We start from the raw sequence: 22,791 nt of genomic DNA on the forward strand, positions 1-22,791 counted from the left end.
TCCTCCCGCCATATGTCTTCTCAAGTGGAAAGCGATCATTTTCACAAGCCCACAACCCGAAACCTCAGTCGAGCTATAAACGAACAGAAGCGAAGGCGAACGAGCAATAAACAGTTGCGTCCGAGGCCCACCTCGTCGATGGTCCTCTCGGATGTTTGTAACAATTTGTCACGGTGTGTTTGTGCATGTTCTGCTGTCGAAAAAGGGTTTCTTTCCCATTTCGGTTTTGTTTTCGAGTGGCATTTTCCCGAACCAGAAACTACTTCACTCCAACAGACCTACGTCCTGTGTGTTCTTCAGGTTGTAGCCGCAACACGACAAACATTTCCCAAAAGGGAAAAGAAAACGTGACACTCTCACGGCGGGAAACTTCCTCCAGCGTCAAGAGGCTGGGGAACAGATTCCTTTTCTACACTTCCACGCTCCGCAGGACGAGATTCGGTTGGTGTTGGTTTATGGGTGTGAGGTCGAACAAGGATCGGTGGTGTCACTTTCAACGACTTCACCGACAGCCAAGGGGAGGAAAGCGCGATGGGGAAAAAAGGGGCAGATGCAGGCACGTCCTTTCACTTCTCGTGTTTGCTCGATATTCTTTGTATCACATTTAACATTTGCATGCGATCGAGAGGCTATGATCATCGTTTTTCCGTGCGGATCGCTTTCCCAGGAAAGCGAAAACCCACTAATGGCGGGCACGAAGCGATCTGCCTTCCACATCTGCGCGGACCTTCGTGACAAATGGTCCGAATAAAAGTGTCAAAATAGAGCATAAATTATGCTGCCTTCAACGCGAGTTTTGTTTGTGTGTTTTTCCTCCGTTTCGTTTGCATCTTTATCTCTTCTTCTCGCTAGTCCTTTCCACTTTCTTCGAAACGGGATGCATTAACTTTGTAGGGCGTTAAGGGAAAACGCAGCATGTCACGACAAACGATCGTTAGGCGTTTGTGCATCTTCCGGGCATTGACGGATTGATCTTCTTTCTCCTTCTTTCCCCCCACTAGCGATTTCCATAACAAACACAGCGGCCTCGAGGTCGGGTTCGGGGATCGATTCCGGGTGACCTTTCTCCGCCACATCGGGGTCCCGCAAGGTGTCGACGGACATATCCCGGCGGCCCATCGGGGGTCCATCGTCCGGAAGCCCGCAACCGACGCAGAAGGCGTGCAGAAGAACCTTGAAATCGAACGAAAAAAAACCCCAGCTTGCTGCGACCCGCGGGAAGTGCGCCTGAATTTATTGGAAAATAAATTTCTATAATTATGACCCCGTTTTTCACACCTCCTTCATTGGGAGCGTTTTATCGGATTCCGGGTTTTAACGGTGACGATGTTGCACTTTCATGTTGTTTCGGTGTTGGGACGTTTTTCTAAAAATACTGTTGGCACTTTTCGAGGCAAACGCTGCTCAGGCAAGGCTTTTCCTCGACTCGTCCGAACGATCTTCTCTGATCATCCGTTGTTTGGGATGTCGCCTTTTTCGTTTGCGTCGAGCGAAATAAATAATACTTTTGCTTTTGGCTCGCTCGGTAATGTACTTCCCGGATGCTGGTGTAATAAATTTTAATGTGACGCTACCGGGTTTCAATGTTTTCGTTTCGCTCCTCTTTTCCTTTGAGACGATATCAGTGGAAAGTGGGACGATTTGGAAGGATATTTCTGCTTTTTATTATCATGTCAGACCGCCATGTGGTAAAATGTGTTTAAAATAAAAGACACATGTGGGACAATCATATCAACAGATATTCAGTAGTTCAATCATGTATTTTTCCTTTCGAATAAAATTTTATGATTATTGTCTGAAAACACGGAACATCTCCTTCTAAACCTTATCGTTCGGTTCATGTAGTAAGTAACATAACACACATTTCAATTGTTATGCTTTGCTGATGCTCGTTTTTAGATACTCGAACAGGTGATAACCGTGTTTTTTTAGTTAACATCCTTAATTTCATGCTGAATTTATTGGTGATATTTTCAGAATGGCTTAAAAATATTTCGTCCAGTAAATTAGATGTTTTTCGTTTGTTATATTACAGTAATGTTTATTTTCAAAATTTTTATTCGTTAATCGATGTACTTAATAAATATTCGTGACAATTTCCCCCAAACCCCTCTCGATTTCTTCCGTTTAATACCTTTTTCCTTACTTCCATCCTGTGCTTCGTCGTGTCCGCACTACAACTCCTTCCAATGACATCCTCAAAGTACAATTTATTTACAAACGGCCATCCTTTGATGGGGTGTGTGTAATTCTTACGGATACCAGGCGTGTTCCGGTCGGTCGCGGCAAGCGATGGCCCTCGCTCCGTGCGCCATGGCATGGTGGTGGCTTGTGGCGACCATTCCGGTTCCGGTGGCGTAGAATCCTTGGTAGTGGCCGGTGTAGGTTGGGGCGCCGGGAGGGGTGAGGGTGCTCGGGACAGCTGCCGGGGGAGGAGGAGGAGATCCGGAAAGTTGTTTGTACTTGTCGGCGAAAGAGGAAGCGGAGGCGGACGAAGAAGAGGTGCCCGAAGAGGAACCCGGTGGGGCCGGATGATGGCCCATGTAGGGCGCGGGGCTCGTCCCGAGCGGGTTGTGGTGGTGGTGATGGTGATGGTGGTGGTAGATTGGACCGAATCCACTCGCATCCGACGCGTACGGTTGGCCGAGCATGTTGCTTCCGGTGGTGGAACCCGAGGGGGTGGTGCCGTTGACGTGGTGGTGAGGGGAAAGACCGTACGGAGAAAGCGAGGAGGTGCCGCCGGAGGATGACGCTGGTGAGTTGAGCGGCGAATGGTGGCCCGGAACGAGTGAAGTTAATCCACTTCCGGTCAGCAGCCCCGAGGAGGGCACGCCTTGCTGGTGTTGGTGCAGATGCCCTTGCTGCTGTGCGTGAGGGTGGTGCGACGTTTGGTGGTGGTGGTGCAGGAGGTGGTGGTGTTGGCTTTCCGCCGACCCATTGCTCCCCCCGGAGGCTCCCGGAGGCTGATGGAGATGCTGCAGGTGGTGCTGGAGGTGGTGTAGCGAGGACTGGTGCGGGGGCTGGTGCAGCGACAAGACGGAGGCGGTGGTAGTGGGGGCGCTCAACGAGGACGAGGATGCGCACGATGTCCGGGGTGATGACGAAGCGGCGCCACCCGATGTCAGGGAAGTCATTTCACCATCCTCTGCAAGGGAAAAGGGGGGCAGAACAGAAGAGGGAAAGGAAGGCAGGAACGGCAAGTCGGTTAGTGTTGGTGTGAATGCAATTTGTGTTGAAAGGATCTTAAGTGGAGATGATCATGAAACCGGCGACATGAATGAATGAAACGAGAAAATGCACCAGACTGCAGCTTGCTCTCTCGGAAACCCGTTTGCCCGGTTTTAAGACTGCAATAAAAGTTGAAGCAATAAAAGTGCATCGTGGAAATGCCATTAAATGAAATGCACTACTTTTATGTGCAAGTTCAATCGAAACTGTGCAACGCAAAATGTAGAAGACAGCCCCAAGAATTCGCAACAAGCAGATTGCAAAGTTGATGTTTTTGGTTGGTTGCAAAGTCCACCATATGCAGGTTCGACTGTTCCTCAAGAGATACACGAAACCTCCGCTCTCTCGAGGCGTCAATTGGCACGTGCCCTCCCATCGCCTCCACCACCGAAAGCCGGTGACAAACGTCGTTTTGCTGCTCGGCGGCAAATTCTTAACACACCAAACCACAAAAAATAAACCCACAAGAGGTGTGAAGTAAAATGTGCACCATCTTTTCATCACTCGATGGAGTAATGGTCCGTACGAGCTGGCCGGGCTGTATTTCGTTGCATCCTTAGCTTTCTCTTCGGGGGATTTTCCTTTTTCTCCGGTGCTCTTTTGTTGTTCTCCTCCCAACCCACATGAGTTTCCCGTCTTGGAAGAAGTTGGAAGGAATAAAACCACGCCAGTTTTTACAACAACATCGCGAACGAACGAAACGAAACTGAAATAATTTTCCCCGTAGGAAACGATGCATCGACTGATGCGCATTCGGAGAGCAATAAAAATTGTCTCAAGTATGTTATGTTTGTGCGGAAATTTTTCCCTCCTGTCGACGCGCTCGCAATCGAGCCCGAGGACGAGCCGTGTATTTATAGGTAGTTCGTTCGTTCGTTTGTGAGGAAGCTGACTCGGGGAGGGATGGGAACGAAACAATAAGTATGCTTTCCATTACATTACGCGCCGACTTACTCTTGTAGCTGGAACTACGCTCATTTTTCAACCGATCGCCTATGGCCGGTGCTGATCGCTCCTGGGAGCTGCAATTGGGAAGAAAAAGATGGGAAAACAAAAGCGTAAGAAGAGCATTTTAATGCAACAGATGCACGAAGTACGATTATTATTTGTTAGGTTAGTTGGTTGCGGTTTCATAGATAATTAGTTCGGCTGATTTGGTATGATAATATTTATTTCACGGGCTTCTATTCTATAAATATTATGACTACTTCGTTTTTCAATTTTGATGTTGCTTTAAACATGATATTTTATTCCCAATTAGTAAAATAATAATTATTCTTTTCAACACCATTTCAATGGTTTCGATCGTTAATCGCAAGAATTATTATAGCAAGTAGTCTATTGATTAAAAGCGTGTTAAAGCTTCAAGCTATAGTTAGAAAAAAGCAATTAGTTGCTTAGAAACAGCCATTAGTTGCTTCATTTTATAGTTTTTGGTTCTGATGTTTACGTTAATAAAATTAGTTTGAATTTGGTGATTTAAGTGTCTTCCACTAAACTTTAGATTGACTTAAGCAAAACTTGACTATAACACAACAAAAAAGAGAACTTGGTGTTTTTAATTTTCTAGTTTCTGTCAATCTTATTTACTCATGGTTAAAATTCGGAGTCTGATCCTCTTAACATATGATGTTGCTCTTCATTCAAACTTCAAATTCATGTTTGAACGGCCTTTTTTCATGTTCTCCAATACCAAGTTAACAAACCATCTTCAAACGAACAATCACGATGAAATACGGCCAATATCGAACACGACCGGACGGATGCATCGTCTCTTTCGATTGATTGTAAAAGGCAAAACAACAAACACACATCGTCGAATGCGTCCATTTGGCGTGAAGATTTCCTCTCATGCTCACAACCCCTCTGGCGTCCATGCCGAACGCCGTTATCTCGTCTCAGACAGTCTGGCTAGCGCCGTGTGGAGCTTATCTGCCGAATGGAGCTGATTTTTGTTCGAAAAATAAATTCATCGCCCTGCCGTTGTTTACCGAAATCTTCGTCGGTCATTGCCTGGTGTAATGATGGTAGCTGTAAGTTCTTTCCTGAGGTGCCGTAGCAGCGCTTCAATTGATTCAATATGACCCGGTATCACTTCAATTCCGTTTATGCGAACGACGTGTTAGGCGAGCGCCAATCGATCGACGCTTTCCAAAACGTCCCAATGGGTCGCATGATCTTCCCGACGAACAATATGCGCCTCGTCCATGCACGCTGGATCGCAATCGAGAGCTCCGGATAGCATGGCCCTGATGTCTGACCAAAGCGAATCGAGTTCGCTCTTCTTGGGCAACCCCCGAAACGGGGCTTCGTCCATTTTTGGGGGAAAAAACGAGATCGTTGAAAATTATCTTATGGTGGTGAGTCCGCGATCGGATAGGCCATCGGTAAACAAACGATAGAACGAATTATGATTTATGGTTTGTTTAAAATGCTCACCCACGTACCGCCTACCACAGCCTGCACCGGAGTATCTTGTCTTCCATTAAAATACCTCCAATTTCGTGTGTTTTCCGAAAAGATGCTCCGATAAACCAGTAACCAAGTTCTTTTTGCTGCAGCCCACCTCTCTTATTAAACCCCTTTTTCCCGTCTCTGCCTACTGCGGTTCGTTCGGAAATGACGTTTGAAGATTGCAATATGTTTCCCACGAGAGCCTGACGAGGAATACAAAGGAGGCAAACCATTCTCTGCGCGGAGTCATTACTGGGAAAAAAGTGTAGAATTTCCCGAAAGCAGCATATTTCCCAAAACGCACGTGGTCTTTTCGGGAGGGCGCGAGATCGGAGGTTTTCCAGCGGAGGGTCGCGTGTTGACCAGCTGAGGCGAATCATAACTTATGGATTGTTTAAAATCCTCCCAACACTCGCGATGTACCTCTGCGCCCCTTGGATTCGTTCTGCCGAGCGTTCAGCGTTCCGGCGTTGTTTACTACTCCAAAACACTTCGCCTTCGCCTATAGTAGCAGGGCAAGAGGTGCGAGGTACCGGTGAATTAGGTGAAGGTATCTTGCTAATGGTTGCTGTTAATTTGTTTGAAATCTGTCAACCGCAATCAACCGTGATTAGCAACAGGCTTAGCATTCGATAGTTTCGAGATGTCTTTCGGACAAAATACGAGCCAGAGAATTTATTAGGTGCAAGTGAGGAGTTCCCTGACGGCAGGCAGGTGAGTTATAATGTTCGATTGCATGTTGTACTCTACGGTGGATGGTAAACACATCTCTGGAAGGAAGGAAAAGCAGGTATATCCTATTCCATTCTGGTGATTTCTATGCGATCAGGTGAAGTTAAACACATTATCGAAGAGAAAAAAGCAATCGAGTTTAAAATATTGCAACTTTCACATCAACATTCATGTTCTGCAAATTGCTTCGTCGATCAAACGATGCCAGACGATAATAATAAAAATGTAAAGGAAATGTCGTTGTTATTCAAGAAAATGACATATCTTGTTTGAGACGGTATATTCCAACAACATCGGAAAGTTAGATCCTCAACAGACGATCGTTTATGATACGAATGTAAGAGAACAAGCTCTAATTATTTTGAACCGTACTCTTGTGCTGATGTTTGGTCTTTTATTAATACCTGCAACGACTCGTGCATCTCCTGAAGCGATAGTAATGGTTCATTAGAGGGTATTCAACTCACCCCAACACTACTACGCGAAAGCGAACTAATCAAGACCTGGTAACACGCAACCGAAAGTACGAATGCAGCCAAAGGTGATAATGCATCCAAAAATGCAGCTGATTTGCTGAGCTACTGCTAGAGGTCATCTCTCGTGCGGGGTTCTAGAAGGCGGCGCTGGGGAGAATGCTGCGATAAACGGCGGGCCTACGTGGGAAGACCACTGGGACGTTATCAATGCAAATCCGCAGCCTTGGGTTGGCTATAAAAGAATGCACCGGGCGGAGGAGAAGGCATCAGTCTGACAGACGGAACGATGAGGACGCTAGCGGTGTTTGTTCTGGCGGCTACGTTGGCGCTCGCTTCGGCGGCGTTCGTGCCGAGCTCGAGCCAGGTGAAGTACGCCGAGAAGGATTTTCTACACAAGCAGGAGGATCTGCTGCTGCTGTTCCGCCATCTGTACGAGAAGGACTGGAACCCGCAGCTGGTGGCGTACGCCAAGAACTTCGCCTTCAAGGATAGCGCCGAGCTGTACAAGCACGAACCGACCGCACCGTTTGCAAAGAAGCTGTACGCGTACTACGAGCATGGTCTGCTTCCCAAGGGTGAAGTGTTCTCCGTGTACGACGAGGTGCACCGTGAGCAGGCCATCGCCCTGTTCAACGTGCTGTACCACGCCAAGGATTGGGAGACGTTCTACAAGGTGGCCGCCTGGGCTCGTTACCACGTCAACGAGGGTATGTTCGTGTACGCCCTGACCGTGGCTGTTACGCACCGACCTGATATGGCTGGGTATGTACTTCCGGCACCGTACGAGATCAGCCCGTACCACTTCATCAACACCGAAGTCGTGCAGAAGGCGCAGCAGTACAAGATGCAGGGCTACTTCGGCATGAAGAAGGTTGATGGCGTGTACACCGTCGTCATCCCGAGCAACTACACCGGGTGGTATGTGCATACCAACGCCGAGCAGAAGCTCTCTTACTTCACCGAGGATGTCGGACTGAACACCTACTACTACTACCTTCACACCGACTATCCGTTCTGGCTTGGAGGAGAGAAGTTTGGCCTACACAAGGACCGTCGCGGTGAGCTGTATCTGTTCGAGCACCAGCAGATCCTGGCCCGTTACTACCTGGAGCGCTTGTCGAACGAACTTGGCCACATTCCGGAGTTCTCGTATTTGGAACCGATCGCCACCGGTTACTACCCAGATCTGCAGTACTACAATGGACACAGCTTCCCGGCCCGTGACAACTACTACCATGTTGATCAGGAGGTGAACTTCCGTGCGATCCGTCAGGTTGTGGACTACGAGAAGCGTCTGCGTGACGTTATCGACCAGGGCTTCTTCGTACTGCCCGATGGCAAGACGGTGAACCTGAGCACTCCCGAGTCGGTTGATGTCCTCGGCAACCTGATCCAGGCGAACCCGGACAGCAGTGAGCACCGTTTCTACAAGTATGTCGCCATGTTTGCCCGCATCATCATGGGTGCGGCCATTGAGCCGGTGGATCCCCATCAGGCCATCCCGAGCGTACTCGAGCACTACGAATCGGCCATGCGTGATCCGGTGTTCTACCAGATCTACAAGCGCGTCGTAGGCTACTACTACCAGTTCAAGAACCACCTGCCAGCGTACACCTACGAGCAGCTGTACTTCCCGGGCGTGAAAGTCGAGGGTGTCGTTGTGGACAAACTGCAGACCTTCTTCGATCACTTCGACGTGGACATCACCAACGCCATCGACATCGAGCCGGAGCCGTACGTGGAAGGCAAGTACACCGGATTCGGCGAGATCGAGTATAAACCGGACCCGGTGGTCATCAAGGCGAGCACCGTGCGTCTCAACCACAAGCCGTTCACCTACAATATCAGTCTGACCGCGGAGAAGCCTGGTAAGTCGGTGGTTCGTGTGTTCCTTGGCCCCAAGTACGACGAGTACGGTGGACTCTACACGCTCAACGCTAACCGCGAGAACTTCTACGAGCTGGACTACTTCGTGCAGGAGTTGACCGCTGGCAAGAATGTGGTCACGCGTAGCTCGGTCAGCTTCAACGGCTACGTCAAGGATCGCACCAGCTTCTACGAGCTGTACCGCAAGGTGATGGCCGGCTACAAGGGTGACGAGAAGTTCCCGCTCGACATGTCCGAGGCGCACTGTGGCTTCCCGAACCGCCTGATGTTGCCCAAGGGCAAGAAGGGTGGCATGCCGTTCCAGCTGTTCGTGGTCGTGTCGCCGTTCGTCGAACCCAAGGTGCCACTGTTCACCGGTTTCGATCCGGTGCTGTCGTGTGGCGTTGGATCCGGCGCCCGCTATATGGACGGCTACGCCCTCGGATACCCACTGGATCGTCCGGTCGACGAGAAGGTGTTCTACACCGTGCCGAACGTGTACTTCCAGGATGTCGTCATCTACCACAAGTCGCAGGGTGACCTGTAAAGTAAGGCTCTCCCATACTCAAATGTAAATAAAACATGAGGTCGATCGCGATAACGCGAAAAACATACCAGCAACGACACACGGAAATGGGCCTCTTACACACTATTGGCTTTCCGAAATGTTCCCTCTACCCTCTGCTCGAGCGGGTGCTCGATTGTGATTGCGTGGTGTTTTTTGACCACCACGATCTTTCGATCATTTTCATTCCCTACCTCTCGACCCTGCCCTGCCGGTTTCCGCTTGTGTTCTCAAGGTTTTTCTCACTCAAAATTTGTTTACTCGATTTACCCTAAATTGGAGCAATCACCCAACGGAAAGAAAAGAGGCAAGGGATTTTTCCAACAACCTCCTCTTTTCGGGGGAAAATGATACACTTCGATACCCCTACGCACACACACCCACACTCACAAAGCGACCGCGCGTTCGATGGGCGGAAAAAAGTTTGATGCAATGATTAGGAGTGTTTATTTATGCTTCCAATAAAATATCGATGAAAGCCGCACTTGCCGTTTGCCGTTCGATCGTCTTTCTGCGGTTTCACTAACATGAGCCTTTTTCTTTTCTACCAGATCAGCCACATCTGGATGGCTGGGACGCATTTTCGTTCCCCATCATTAAAACGTGTCTGGCTTCGGGAGATCATATTGGGGGTGTGTTGATTGTTTTCGAAAAAAGCAAAACGATGTTCTTATGAATTTGGATACATTTAATCCCGGTGAAACCATCCTTCCCGAGCAGCATTAATCGAAGAGATTGGCGTTACATCATCGGTTAACTATAGTAACGTATTCTCGATCAAGAAACGTTACTATGGTTATCCCTTCGAATAATGCTTTAGGGGTATTTTTTTATAGAAAGAGTCGTAGAGTACGATTGGTTCATTTTCCAATACCAAACCAAACATTAACTTGGAAGTAATTGATTGATCCACAATTTCGTTACTCATCCGAAGTATCCAATAGGTACGGTCACACGAGACGAACCTTTGATGGCGAACCTTTCGCACACTATTACAAACGAATGCCAAAAAAAGGTTCGCCGAACCTTATAGCGTTCACACGTAACGAATCTTTGATGTAGTTTCATTGATAGTTGGTAAGAATAAATCAAAGTAAGCATTGTAAACAAATGGGGAAATCGAACGGAACGTCAAAAAGGTTCGCGGCAAAGGTTCGTGCTATCCACCAAAATCGGTGAACCTTTTCTGCTCGAAAAAGGTTCGCGAACTCTGCTCGATTCACTAACACATTCAAGAAAAGGTTCGCCGAGCGTCCAAATTCGAGCAGGGTTCGTCTCGTGTGACCGTACCTAATCGCATTCCTCAACTTCCACCAGCAAGATGGATTACCTAAACAAGTACGGGAGTTACGGAGACTGGATCATAAACCGGGAGCTCAGTGCTAGGTTGAGGTTGGGAAAATAAACATACGATAATCATTCGATTTAACGGTATCATTTGGAATAAATTTTGTTTTCCACCGTTCAGCCAGATCAGTTCGGAACGTGAAAAATGCTCTTGGACGTACTTCTTCTTTTACTTTTGGCAATAGAATTGAAGTGTAACGCCGGTTCGGTATGGTAGGAAGAGGATGGTACCATTTAGTAACCTTGTAAATGATGTAGTTTTTCGGTTGCATGGCCTTTGTGCCATCCGAATAGTAATAGTGCTGGCCTTCCGGTTTCATTCACTAAATGTATTAAGGTTCGTCACCTTGCGGAAACCCCGGTTTGCTTCAGTAAATGATCTTCGCTGAAGATCGCCCACACCGAGTGATGCAGCCCAAGTTGTTAAGGGCTATTTAAATGCTAATCAACTTAACACCCTTGGTTGCGTGCACGATTTTGCTGACAGGTTTTGGGTGTCTCGGAAAAATCGGCCCGTAACATAATGAAGTCAACAGAGACCGATAATAAACGCATCGTCCGTGATCGTCTATAATCGAGGCCACGACAGTACGGTTTTGTGGACATAAATAAATTTAATGAAATTAAGACAAATAATAAACTGCACGGCCCTTTTCGCTCCCTCCGAGGGAAAACGGGCGCAAAATTATTTTCTTCACGGAAAACACCCCCCTGGGAAGGTGCTGTAGCTAGACTTCTAGCCTTCCGAAGTAACGAACGGCTAGATTTTCCCGGGGACGTGGGAATGTGATGACGTACCGGTGGCACTTTTATTGCTCACCCAAAGAAACTTCTACCCTGCGCGTGAGGTGCAGATCGGAGTGGCTGATGTTTGTTTTCTGTTTCCCATGAAAACAATAACAGAAACTCCTAACGTCACCGTGTGGAAGTGGAGGCGTTCCGGTAGAAGAAGTGGCTGGCGTTTGCCGTAAAGGGGGACATTGTCGTGAAGTGAAGAAGATATTCTGAAGCGCGACAGTAAGCTGACATCTTTGAATACAGGTGTTAATTTATAGGCTAGTTCTTTGATGAATGATTTCGTAGGCGGGAAAAATAACAATCATTAAGTACGATCTAGTATCAATAAATTGTGTCTGTTACTTACTCTTCGTTGGTTTCATTATCCCGGAAGCCTTTGGCGAACGGATTGCTGACGATTTTGAGCTGCGTAACCTGTGTGTGGAATGCAGAAAAGAACACACGAAATTAAATAATATCCACCCGTCTTTTTCTCGTTCTCGAAATTAGTAACATACTTTTCAATCTCCACAAACCCACAACAGCTTCATTCAACCGGGTGGCACTTATTTATTTGTGCGGTTGGAAACCAATTATGACACTCCTCAGGGTACGATTTCCCCTCTCAAAAAAGAAAGAAAGGAAATTTATCGCCCTGACATGAAATTTTGACTCCCATTTCCAACGCGTTCTTGTACGCCTTCTCTCTCGACGTTTGATGCACGCACCAAACAATCCACTGCGACACTTTATAGCCCTCCTTCTCCTTCGTTTCACTTCAATATATCTTCTCTACTTTGTAATATCTGTCAAAATATTTAAACCCATTCATTACTTTTAATCGTTGAGGATTCTCGTCCGGATTGCTCCCGGCTACCGAATGCAGGTTTTAACTTTCGATTCGTTCTTCTTTCTTTCCCTCACGTTGTGACACGACGAACTCACCAAACCACAAGGGTTTGGTCTTCGCGGTTGCGCTTGTTTTCCGGCGCGATCTCTCGGCGTACAGGTTTTTATGATTTAGGCGTGTTTTAGAATTTACGATCACGATGATCACGGACCCGGTTTAACATGCCGCGGGTAGAACCGTTCCCAGTACACCCTCTGGGAACATTCGTCGGTGATTTACTGATCGTTTGCAATGCTACAAAGTTTTATAACCGAATAAACGCAGGATGATTGCGTGGCGTTCGCATGTTTTGCGCGCGAACGAGCTAATTTGAATTGTCAGGGTCTCCGTAATGAATGGGAGTAGCTATTTTTTTTCTATCTGCTGCAGAAATGGTTGCTGTATTGGTATGCAAGTAAACATCAATATTTTGCCTGGCCGTTCAAACTAAACTTAATAATAAACATCAATATTTGGATTATTTTATCTTTGAATTGACCGTTAATATAGAGTGTCTTTTTAACATTTGCATTTATTGGGATATAACTTTGATTCAATTTTTAACTTTACAAGTGAAGCCGAAGTATTTTCCTTCCAAACAAAAACAACACTATGCTTATGCTCCAGACCGAGTGACGTCCGTTCGGCCTTCGGGACCTCCTGAGCCGCCCAGTCTGTTCCGCGATGCAACAGTGTTTCACATCAATAATTACTCGATCATGCGCCACTCCGAGGCCTTCCTCTACGCAAACCTGTGGTGTTGGGAATCAACGAAAAAATGAAGGAGCACCAGGGCCAGGCGCAAAGATAAACATTAAACAGACCGATTCCCTAATCGTTTGTTTGCTCCAGCGTAATGGGAAAAGGAAGCTGGAATGCTTCCCAGTGTGCCGCACAGTGCCCTGGAATCTCCGCACGGTTGGAGCGTAAACATTCGCGCATGGCCATATGAATATACTACCGAGGGTCTTCGCTCCGCTGAGGCTGCACCCATATGAGCCCCTTTGGCACGCTGCGACATACTGAGACAAACCCGCGTGTTTATGCGCTAGAACGAGTACCCTGTCGGTGATCCTGCCGACTTGGAGTACCTACCCGCTGGTTCTGGTAGGCCGTGACGGCCGTGAAGGAGGTCTCCGGGAAGACGAACGTCCGGTGCGTTTGGCTATCCTTTTCGTCCTTAACACCGTTACGCGTGTAGTAGCAGACGTGCAGCCGTGGTTGATAGCGATGCATCGAGTTGAGGATGATCTGTTGGAGTTGGAGTAAACAACGTGCGCGTCACTTATCCACCGGCGGGTTTTATGTCCACACAAATATTCGCGTCACTTACGTGTCCGTTATCGTCTAGCTGGTTGTTGGTGAGCTTGAGCTTATCGAACGAAATTGTCTGCTTCATCCAGGTAGCGCCGGTGGCCGGAGAGTCGGGATGGACGCTGATGCGCGGCGGTGAGATGGGATCGGCTTTACCAGCTACGACCCAGCTCGAGCTGCAACATGGAAACGTTATCATTGATAAAGCAGGATAAATTTAACTCTGATCTATACTGAGTAAGATTACACAACATGCTGGTTATATTTGAATATCCAAAATTTTGAGGTTAGTCATCTCAGATATTTGTAACCCCTATATTTCAATCAAGCTCTTGCTGTTCGTTAGTTTTGTGGTTACTTCCAAATTAAATCTGATATACTTTGGCTTATATTCTAGCCTACAGTCAATGACCCAGTCGAAATGTTAACAGTTTCATGATGAAACCTATCCAGAACCGATATGTAATGAGGCACCGCCCAGCGATTATATCATAGCATCATGTGGTGATTAAAGGCGGGGTTAGTAATCCATGCCACATGCTCCCAACAACGAAGTGCATCCAGGGGGTGACGTTCGTTCCCAGTCCCCCTCCCCCAAGCGGCGCCTTACGTGTGGAACGCGTATCGATAGCGCTTATCGTCCAGCGGCACAAAGTCCATGATCATGAGGTACTCCGCCGCCAGGTCCAGTCCGACCACCTTCACCTGAAAGGTCGGAAACATGCGGCGGCCCGCCTTGGTGACTATCATCTCCGTGCCCTGCTCGTGGAACTTGTCCCACAAGTGCTTGCCCTCGAGGGTAACCACGGCCGATGCCAGCGACGCATGATAAGGCTTATCCGCCTCGGGCTGTCCCTTCTTGTTGTTGTTTCCGAGCGCCGCCGATGAGGGCGCCACGAGCGAGTGCTTCGTGGACGTCCTATGTCCGTTGCTACCATTTTGTATGATTGACTCTCTTCTACCACCACCGACACCACCACCACCACCACCACCGGTATCTTCATCACTTCCACCGACGTCCTCTTCGTCGGTCCTGGTGCACTCATCCTGATCCGTACCTGTCCGCTCATCGTTATCTTCCTCCGCAGGCGAACACTCATCCGCAGCATTACTGGTTACGACAGCCGTCCTCCTGGATCTGGTCACTCTGGATCTCGACTCGCCGGAGGCTCGTTGCTGTCCCTTCGCCTGGTTGCGCGATTCCAGCAGGTTTTTGTTGCTGCTGATCGTGTTGTTGTTGTTCAGTACGCCCAGATTGAGCCCGTTCAGTCCGTTGAGGGTCGCCGAACCCTGGACCGAGGCCTGCAGGCAGTGGTTACCGTTCTGCAATGGCGAGGCATTCTGGGACTCGCTGTCACAGCTGATACTGAGCTGTTCGACCTGCTCCAGCGGGTTGTACTGGCCCTTGTTGGCATTCTGGAGGCAAGCTGTACGAACGGCGAGAAAGAAACAAGAATTTAGGTGCTGTTGGTTAGTCGTCACTATTCTTAGAGGGCAAGTACATTCATGGGGGCAGGAATTTCTTGTGAGGCAAGCGATTCTTATCTTCTCGAGGTCGAGGCCAGTTGACGCTCGGATCAGTGGGGAATTAGATAAATAAAATGTTGGGGTAAAGTGTTCCATCCAACCGAAACCTTTTTGCGAAACGATTTTACGCATTCGGCCTGACTCAACCGCACACGGTTTAAAAATAACGATACCCACCTCCAGGAACTGCACATTACCCATTTATGACCCGACAAACATTTTCCGGATAAATCATAACGTTTTTTCGAAAGAGGTGGGGGACAAAGTGTTGCCGAAAAATCTCCTCAGCAATGTGCACGTGAGCACCTTTTACCAGGGGCCGTAAATTGTGCGCAAATCGAACAACGCGTCGGAACGGGTCTAGACGCAACCCCAAAAAGGCCCCCGCCGACGGAGGAAAAAAAGGGCAGGAATCGGGGGTCTGGTGGGAAACTTAAATAAAAGTGGAAAGAAAGCATGAGTCCCTCGTTGACGGAAAAGAACCCTCCCTCGACGTTTGGGTACGCGAAGGCGAAAAACTGCGCTCCAACATTAAGCAATCATCGAACATTTTTCACAGATCATAAAATTTTGACTCTTGAAAGCCATAAGTCGGCTTCCGCGATACGCGTCAAAAAAGCCGGTAGGAAAGAGCTGAACAGGGGCAGCGGGAAAAAATAAACCCACGAAAATCCCGTAATAGCTGGCCCGGTAATAATTTCTGCTTTGGCACACGAGGTAGCGGCTGAAGATGATCTTTCCGAGTATCGGGCTCGGAACCGGCGGAGACCTCAACGGCTCTACGGCGGCGAGGCAATTTTCGGCGCAATAGTTTATGGGTTTTCCCGGAATGTCGCTGCGCGCTTTTCGTGGGTCTTAAATTATTCTAAGAGTCTTGCACTTTTGCGGAAACATCGCGGAACACGGAACCATTCGGGAGCTTATGTAGGCGGCGTCTTTATTGTTTGGTTTGCAGAATTGTACAGCCGAAACATGTAGTGGGTTATTTTTGGAAGACAAAACAGACCACGAAATGCTAGTTAAAAAGTCAGAAAAATAAAATGATCTCATGTTAAATAACTAATCTGAGCTGTTGAACGAAGAAAATGTGTAAATTAAGATATTATAAAAATGGTTAAGTTGAAAACTGCTAATCTTTTATTGGTAGGTTCAAAATGCTGATTATTTTCTTTTCTTCTTTCTTTTTTTTCAAAGATTGGACACTAGATATAGATAAGATAAATTATGATTCGATTTCTAAGTTATGATTTCCCTTTACAAAATCATTATCACCCATCATTCGTTATATCTGAATCGTACTTCACACAGCTGACACAGATTTTCTTCGAATTATTTGATTTATTTCTGAAGAAATTATCATCATTAGAAAAGATAATATTTCAGTATTGAACATTCGCTTTTCCCTGACGATATTCTTGGTTTTCTTCAGTAAGTTTCCCACCCCGTCCAAAACACATGTTCTTATGCTGGGTTCAAACCAGCTTCTCCGTTCCTTTCAAAAGGTCTGGAACATAATACTGGAATGCAAACAATTTCATCGAATTAGTTGGGTACTGGCGCAGGGCGATCATCAATCAAACTGTTCGGGAAAGAATAGACCTCGTGACAAAGAAATGCTGGGTGCCTTTGAAGCTGTAGTTGGAAATGTCTTCAATTTCCATGCTCTTTTTCCCTGCTGTGTCAATGGTACCGATCGCAGCAGGTCTCGGAAGTGTTGCCTAGTAACCAAGCATCAAAGCAAGCACGCATCGCTTTGCGAATCGACCCAAAACACACACTCATAAATCTCGACGACGACGACGATGGTGACGGGTTGGCTTTTCCTTTTATTTTCATTGCTTTTTGTTGCCCCTTCCCAACGAGTGTCATGCACGGTGCAGTTTGCATCACGCCTCGATCGAAGTGTGAATGAAATGCGAACTCGTGCAACTCGATCGTGAATGACAACCCGCGCGCATGCAACCGATCCTCGGCCCCCTCCCCGGCCCTTTCACGTGCTCCCTGACTTGTGGCGGGTTTTCACTTTGAGTTTTCCAAATTGACAATTAGTTCTGCACGATTTATGTTCAAGTGTCGTTCGGTCGAGCGAATGCAATCATTTAAAATTAACAAGATATAAATCTCTTCCTCTTTCCATCCTGGGGATTGGTTTGCTGTTGATTGTTGAATATTATATAGGACTTATAAGTGAAACAATTAAGAACTAGTTAGAGCAAAACAGTATTACAAATTACGATTAGTACAGGTACCTGTAAACCGTTGAAAATAATTGAGCACTCGCTTGCAAAAGACTTATACTAAAAGAAGTATCTATAATTCTAGACTTATACTAAAAGAAGTATCTTCTTCTTCTTCTTGGCGTAACGACCTCTTGGTCATGCCTGCCTGTTAAGGGCTTACGAGACTTGTTTCCCTGTTGTACGTGGATAGTCAGTCCTCTCGTACAGGGGAGGGTCCGGTCTCGGTTGGGATTCGAACCAACGTCGTCGAGGTGGTGAGCCCCGGCGCTCATGGGCAGATTTTTCTAACCGGCGCTACCGCTCGGCTGTCGCGGACCCCCTAGAAGAAGCGGAGACTAAAAGAAGTATCTATCTTCTATTATAAAACATTTCCAACTATTCTTCCATTTTAGCCGAATATTCAATCTTTATAATGCACTATAAAGTCTCATAATATACAAGTAGTTTTTGTGGTTGAAAATGAAAGTGATAGCTACAAAGTGATACTCCATTGCTTCCTAAAATGGTGTATGAACTGCTGTAATAGGTTCCGGCTTCTTCATAATAACTATCGTCCAGACCTCTTACGATTTGTTGATTATTCTCTTAGCCAAAGGTTTCATCGCGGCGAGCAAATAAACGTGCAGTTTGTAGGTTTGGTGCGGAATTGAAACCTTCCGAGCGGAACACTCCTGAGCGCCAGGAGGACAGGTCGGCTTGGTTGATTATTTTCCTTGGTCTGCCTGGATCAATATTGATGCGCCCCCGGGGGTGGCAAGAAAAACGCTCCACATCATTCGGGCTACATTGTTTTCCCCCCAACTGCCGAAGATGATGACGTACACAGGCCCTCCAGGCCTTCCCTGGACGGATGGTGCGAGGCGCGTGCCTTGTGCCAAAAGATGTCAGCGTACCGATGATGGCGCAATTCAACCATCCCGTCCACCACCCCCGTGCCGGTGTTGATGATGTCCGAGGGCGAGTAAATGTTGTGTGTTATGGACACCTTTCAACACCGCGTCGTCCGGCGCAACCGGGAGCGCAACAAACGAGCGTGTAACGATTGCAATGCTCATCTTCGAGTCTGATTTGTGGCCAGAAACTCAGCAAAACGGTCATCCCTCGGTGGTCGACCGCCTGCCAAAGGTGGATGACCCTGCCTCAATGATCCGGCAGCGTTGAGCTGATCTCCACAGAAATCGCATCAAAATTGTTGCACTAAAGAACGAAGAACTTTTCTTCATTTTATTCAATTTTTTTTACATTTTGATTCTTTCTTTTGAAAATCGCTTCTGGATTCGGCTCTTGCAGATTCCAACTGTTTCGAAAACATAATTAAACGATTTTCCCGATCATCCAGCGATCTTCCAAGTTCGCAGCAAATTTCTTTTCCAGAACAACCCGATGCTGCGTTTTCACTTCGTTCTCCCGCGCGCTCTGGTTCGGGTTTTGGTAGGTCGAACCGGGGTCGTGTCGGGTCGCCTCATAATTTACAGTGTCATGTCCAAAGCAAATATTTATGTTGTAATTAGTTGTGTTGTTCCGTTGCCTCCGCGGGCTGCCCCGGGACTTTGTTATCGCCCTTTCTCTGTTCGTCTGCCGTCTGGAAGACGTTACTTCGATTCTTCGGTTCTGCTCTCCGGCGATCGTATTTCGTGCCGTGTCTTGCTAGCATAAGTACAGCATTGGTCGGACATTACTCTTTTTGGCTTTGTCGGGGATGAAAAGTAATGTACTCTTGGTACGTTTTTGTGTTTTAGGTTTATCTATTTCTCATAGAATGAGATGAAATGCCCTTTATGAGATTTTAGTATTAATTTTATTAATATTTCCATTAATGAACTCTTGAAAAAATTTCAAAGAAGGTTGCAGCAAAAAACTTTTCCCCCTTATGGGGTCTTTCTTGATCTCGATTGTTGAATTTTTGTTTTCACACGACGATACTGTTGGAAAACGGTAAACAAAGGCAAAGCAGGCTATAAGAACCCCTTGTCCAGTACATAGGTTAAATCCAAAGTCTCGATAAGCCAGTTATCATAAAAAAGTTATCAAAAAATTAATCAATTTCCCCGAAATTATGGATCGGACGGTCATCAATTCAGAGTTCTGGAAAATTTTAGCCAAACGTTTTTCAACAGTATTCAACAACGAAAAGGTAATCCCACCCGAAAAGTTGTTTTCCAATGGTCCAGTCTCTCTGAAGGAAATGGAAATGGAATATGGAAACAGACACATTTTATCCTGAAGTCACAACAGGATCTCTGGATATAAAGTTTGTAAACATGACCGATCGAGCGCGACGGAACAGGCCGAGACAACAAGGGTCAAATAAAACCGAAAAAAGGCAACCCTTTCGGACCCCCGGCATTCCGGCGCATACCCAAAGTTGACATCATAATTAATTCATACGCTAAATCATCGCCAACCGTCACCGCAGGGTTTTCCCGTGGCCGTTTTTCACCGCCGGCTTGATAAATCGTTCGCTTCTCGGGTGAGTTTTTCATTGGCATTCGTCTTCTCTTTTTTTCTGCGTTTTTTTAAATACGCTCTTGCTCTAATTAAGGAGATTATTAGATGTTAAGGGAACTAAACGCCGTGGGGAAATGTGGAAAAGGCACCCCACTCTGGCCCAAATGATGACTCTATTAATTAAATGCTGCAGCAAACGATGTTGCGCTGCTCGAAAGGAGAAAGAATCCTGATCGCTTCTGACGGTGGAATGTTGTGTTGGTCCTTTTCGCAATCCAACACGGTAGTGCGGTGTTACACGTCCATCATTTTTGCATATTTACATGACACTGTTGCATCACGGCTCAAGTTGGTGTATGGAACGGTGGTGTATAAACGATCTAATTAAAACCACTTAATCACAGCGTGACTTTGATTGGACTAGTTTGAACGTTTTTTGTTTTATAAAAGTGGTTTGAGAAAGTTGGGTGAAGACTAAATAATAAATGCTAGTATTGATATAGTTAACAGCAATTGGAATTATGGGATTTGTTATTACATTTGATAACTCATATCAACAATCAAATTTATCTAATTTTATTTTGTTCTTCTCTCTTTGGTTAACATAGTTCACAAAAGTTTGGGGAATCAATTATTTTCTCGTACTTCAACTCGGTAACTCAATTTTGAATGTGTCAATTGCGGTTTTATCGAAAATAAATTTAGATTAACTAAATGTTTCTTAGACACAATGGGGTGATACGCTCTTTACTAAAAATGAAACTATGTATAACATAGAAATGAATTCAATATATCCCTTTTATTACCTTCCATCGCCTTCATCGGGTTGGTGCCGTTCTTGTACGCCACCGGGTTCCAATAGTCGACCGTCGGCCCGTAGTGGTGCAGAAAGTCCGCCCCGTTCAGGTCGGCCGTCGTCGGAACCGTCCCGACCAGGCTCGAGAACGACTCGTGCAGCATCGCACCCGGCGGCCCACCGGACATGCCGACCATGCCGTCGCCGTGCCGGTGACCGTTGGAAAAATCCAGATGGTGCATCATGGTTCGATCGATGGAAAACGCACTTTCACTTCAGTTATTCAGCATCAACACATGCGCACACTTTCGTTAACACTATGCTCGTCAATTCGGCTTGCAGGATTCAAATGAAGGAAACACCACTTGAATATGAAACACTCAAAAATCATGTAAATTACTTAGACAAACTTGGTATTCGATCAACGAGACTCAGTTGTGGTACGGCTTTTCCGTTTGCTTGCTACGAAACAGCGTTTCCACAGACAATTTTCACACCTTCCACCATTTTCACTAATCGGCACCGTTCGCTGATAATTCACACCCCTTCATATCGCACTTCTTCTGTCACCAGCCGGCTCGCGACCAACGACAGACAAAGGTCGAGTGAAGCTTTATTCACACTCCCGCGGGGAGGAACCGGTTTCCTCTTTATTTTATTGCTTCGAGGACGTGCGCCTAAACAACAGTTTTCCCACCGGCAGAACGCCGTTGGCACTTGCGAAAAATTAGGAGATCTCGTGGTAGAAATAATCTCTTTTTCCAAAGAGCAAACGCTAGCTTTGTTTGTGCTTCGTCGTTTGACTCCAAAAACTACCTCCCAGGGTGCGTTATCCGGGCAAAGGTTTTTCCTTGTTTTTCCACTCCACCAGCAACCTCACCTCACCTAAAGAGCACAAGACACTGGCACGCAATACACAGCCGTCGTGGTGCGGCGCGATGGAAAATAATAATAATTAAACTTTCAACTGGCCGGGAAGATTTTCCGGCCGCGAAACGGTAGGGATCGTTCGGGAAATTGGCCGCAGCGCCGCGGGAAAGCGCCCGCCTGATGATGATCGCACAATAAAATTATAATAACCACCACTCGAGGCCCCGGGGAAAAATCGTCGGCTACCGTCGCGGAAAACTGGCCTCGGGAACTGGCGTGTTCGCGTGTGCGCGCGTTCGGGGGTTTTTCCTCGCGTTCGTACGGCGTCGAACTGCCGATCGGGATGCTGAAGCGATCGACTGCTAGCGCTTCTGTGGCATACCGTGTGTATGTAGGGGTAAGTGTGTGTGTGTGTGTGTGTGCTTCTTCGCTTGCTTCACTTGTGGACTCTTTCGCGCACGTCTTTAAAGAACATCCCTTTCGGGCACCAACCGAGCCGCGATCGTGCGAGGAAAACAGGCCGCTGTTGATTGGGAAAGATGCTGCGAGTTTTCTTCTCTTCACGATGCACTACGCAGATGCTAGAAGAAAGAAGATGGCATTTCCAAACATTGGTGCCTTTCTTCTTCATTCGCACACACACACGCGATAGATGAGAGATCGTCTCGATGCCACCGAGGAATCAGTGGAAAAGGATTGTGGTGGAGCTGGGAAAAGTCGATCGTAGGAACAGCGAAAGAGAGCTGTTTACGCCTCTAGTTTGATTATAGTTTACCTCAAAGGAGAATTGCAGATTCAAAAGTCGTTACGCCACCGGTTGGTGAAAGTGAAACTTTCTTATTTATCGGAACAAAACATTCTTGACCAACTGGAAACCGACATTGGTGGATATTTTTGTAAATAAATATTCTCTGCACAATGGTAATTAAAAATTTAACTTCAGATAAATCTGAAGAACTCTGTTTGATCAAAAAGGAAATAATGGTTTGGACATGATGTGGGGAATCTTTTATTTATCTACACTAGCCGAGCCAGATATTCCCTAAGTCTTTTCCTCAACGAATTCGAATTGAGAATCAATTCCCAAAACACGCTAAAGTGGGTGGAAATTTTAGTCCTGTTAAAGACTTTTTCCATGAAACGCTTAGGGTAAATTTGACCCTAGAGACCGGTTCTTTTATTTCAACTAAGAAAATCAGATTAGTCTAGGCCGATAACTGAACTATTATAACTATTTTCGCTCGGTTTTCCGTAATGCAGTG

At 46.7% G+C, this 22,791-nt stretch overlaps 2 protein-coding genes across 2 annotated transcripts; one reads left to right on the plus strand and one right to left on the minus strand.

Annotated features, from left to right (window-relative positions):
- Positions 1-2,252: 2,252 nt before the first annotated feature.
- Positions 2,253-20,904, minus strand: LOC131289514 (T-box transcription factor TBX5). Its single transcript, XM_058318789.1, has 8 exons — positions 20,670-20,904; positions 14,259-15,075; positions 13,668-13,824; positions 13,430-13,585; positions 11,813-11,880; positions 4,183-4,250; positions 2,534-3,145; positions 2,253-2,479 (listed from the first exon to the last, which is right to left on the minus strand). The coding sequence occupies exons 1-8, from the start codon at positions 20,902-20,904 to the stop codon at positions 2,253-2,255; spliced, it is 2,340 nt and encodes a 779-aa protein (XP_058174772.1).
- Positions 7,177-9,303, plus strand: LOC131289515 (hexamerin-1.1-like). Its single transcript, XM_058318790.1, has one exon. It carries the CDS (start codon positions 7,177-7,179, stop codon positions 9,301-9,303), a length of 2,127 nt encoding a protein of 708 aa, XP_058174773.1.
- Positions 20,905-22,791: the final 1,887 nt, after the last annotated feature.

Source organism: Anopheles ziemanni, chromosome 3 (assembly GCF_943734765.1).
Source record: "Anopheles ziemanni chromosome 3, idAnoZiCoDA_A2_x.2, whole genome shotgun sequence".
Lineage (NCBI taxonomy): Eukaryota > Metazoa > Arthropoda > Insecta > Diptera > Culicidae > Anopheles > Anopheles ziemanni.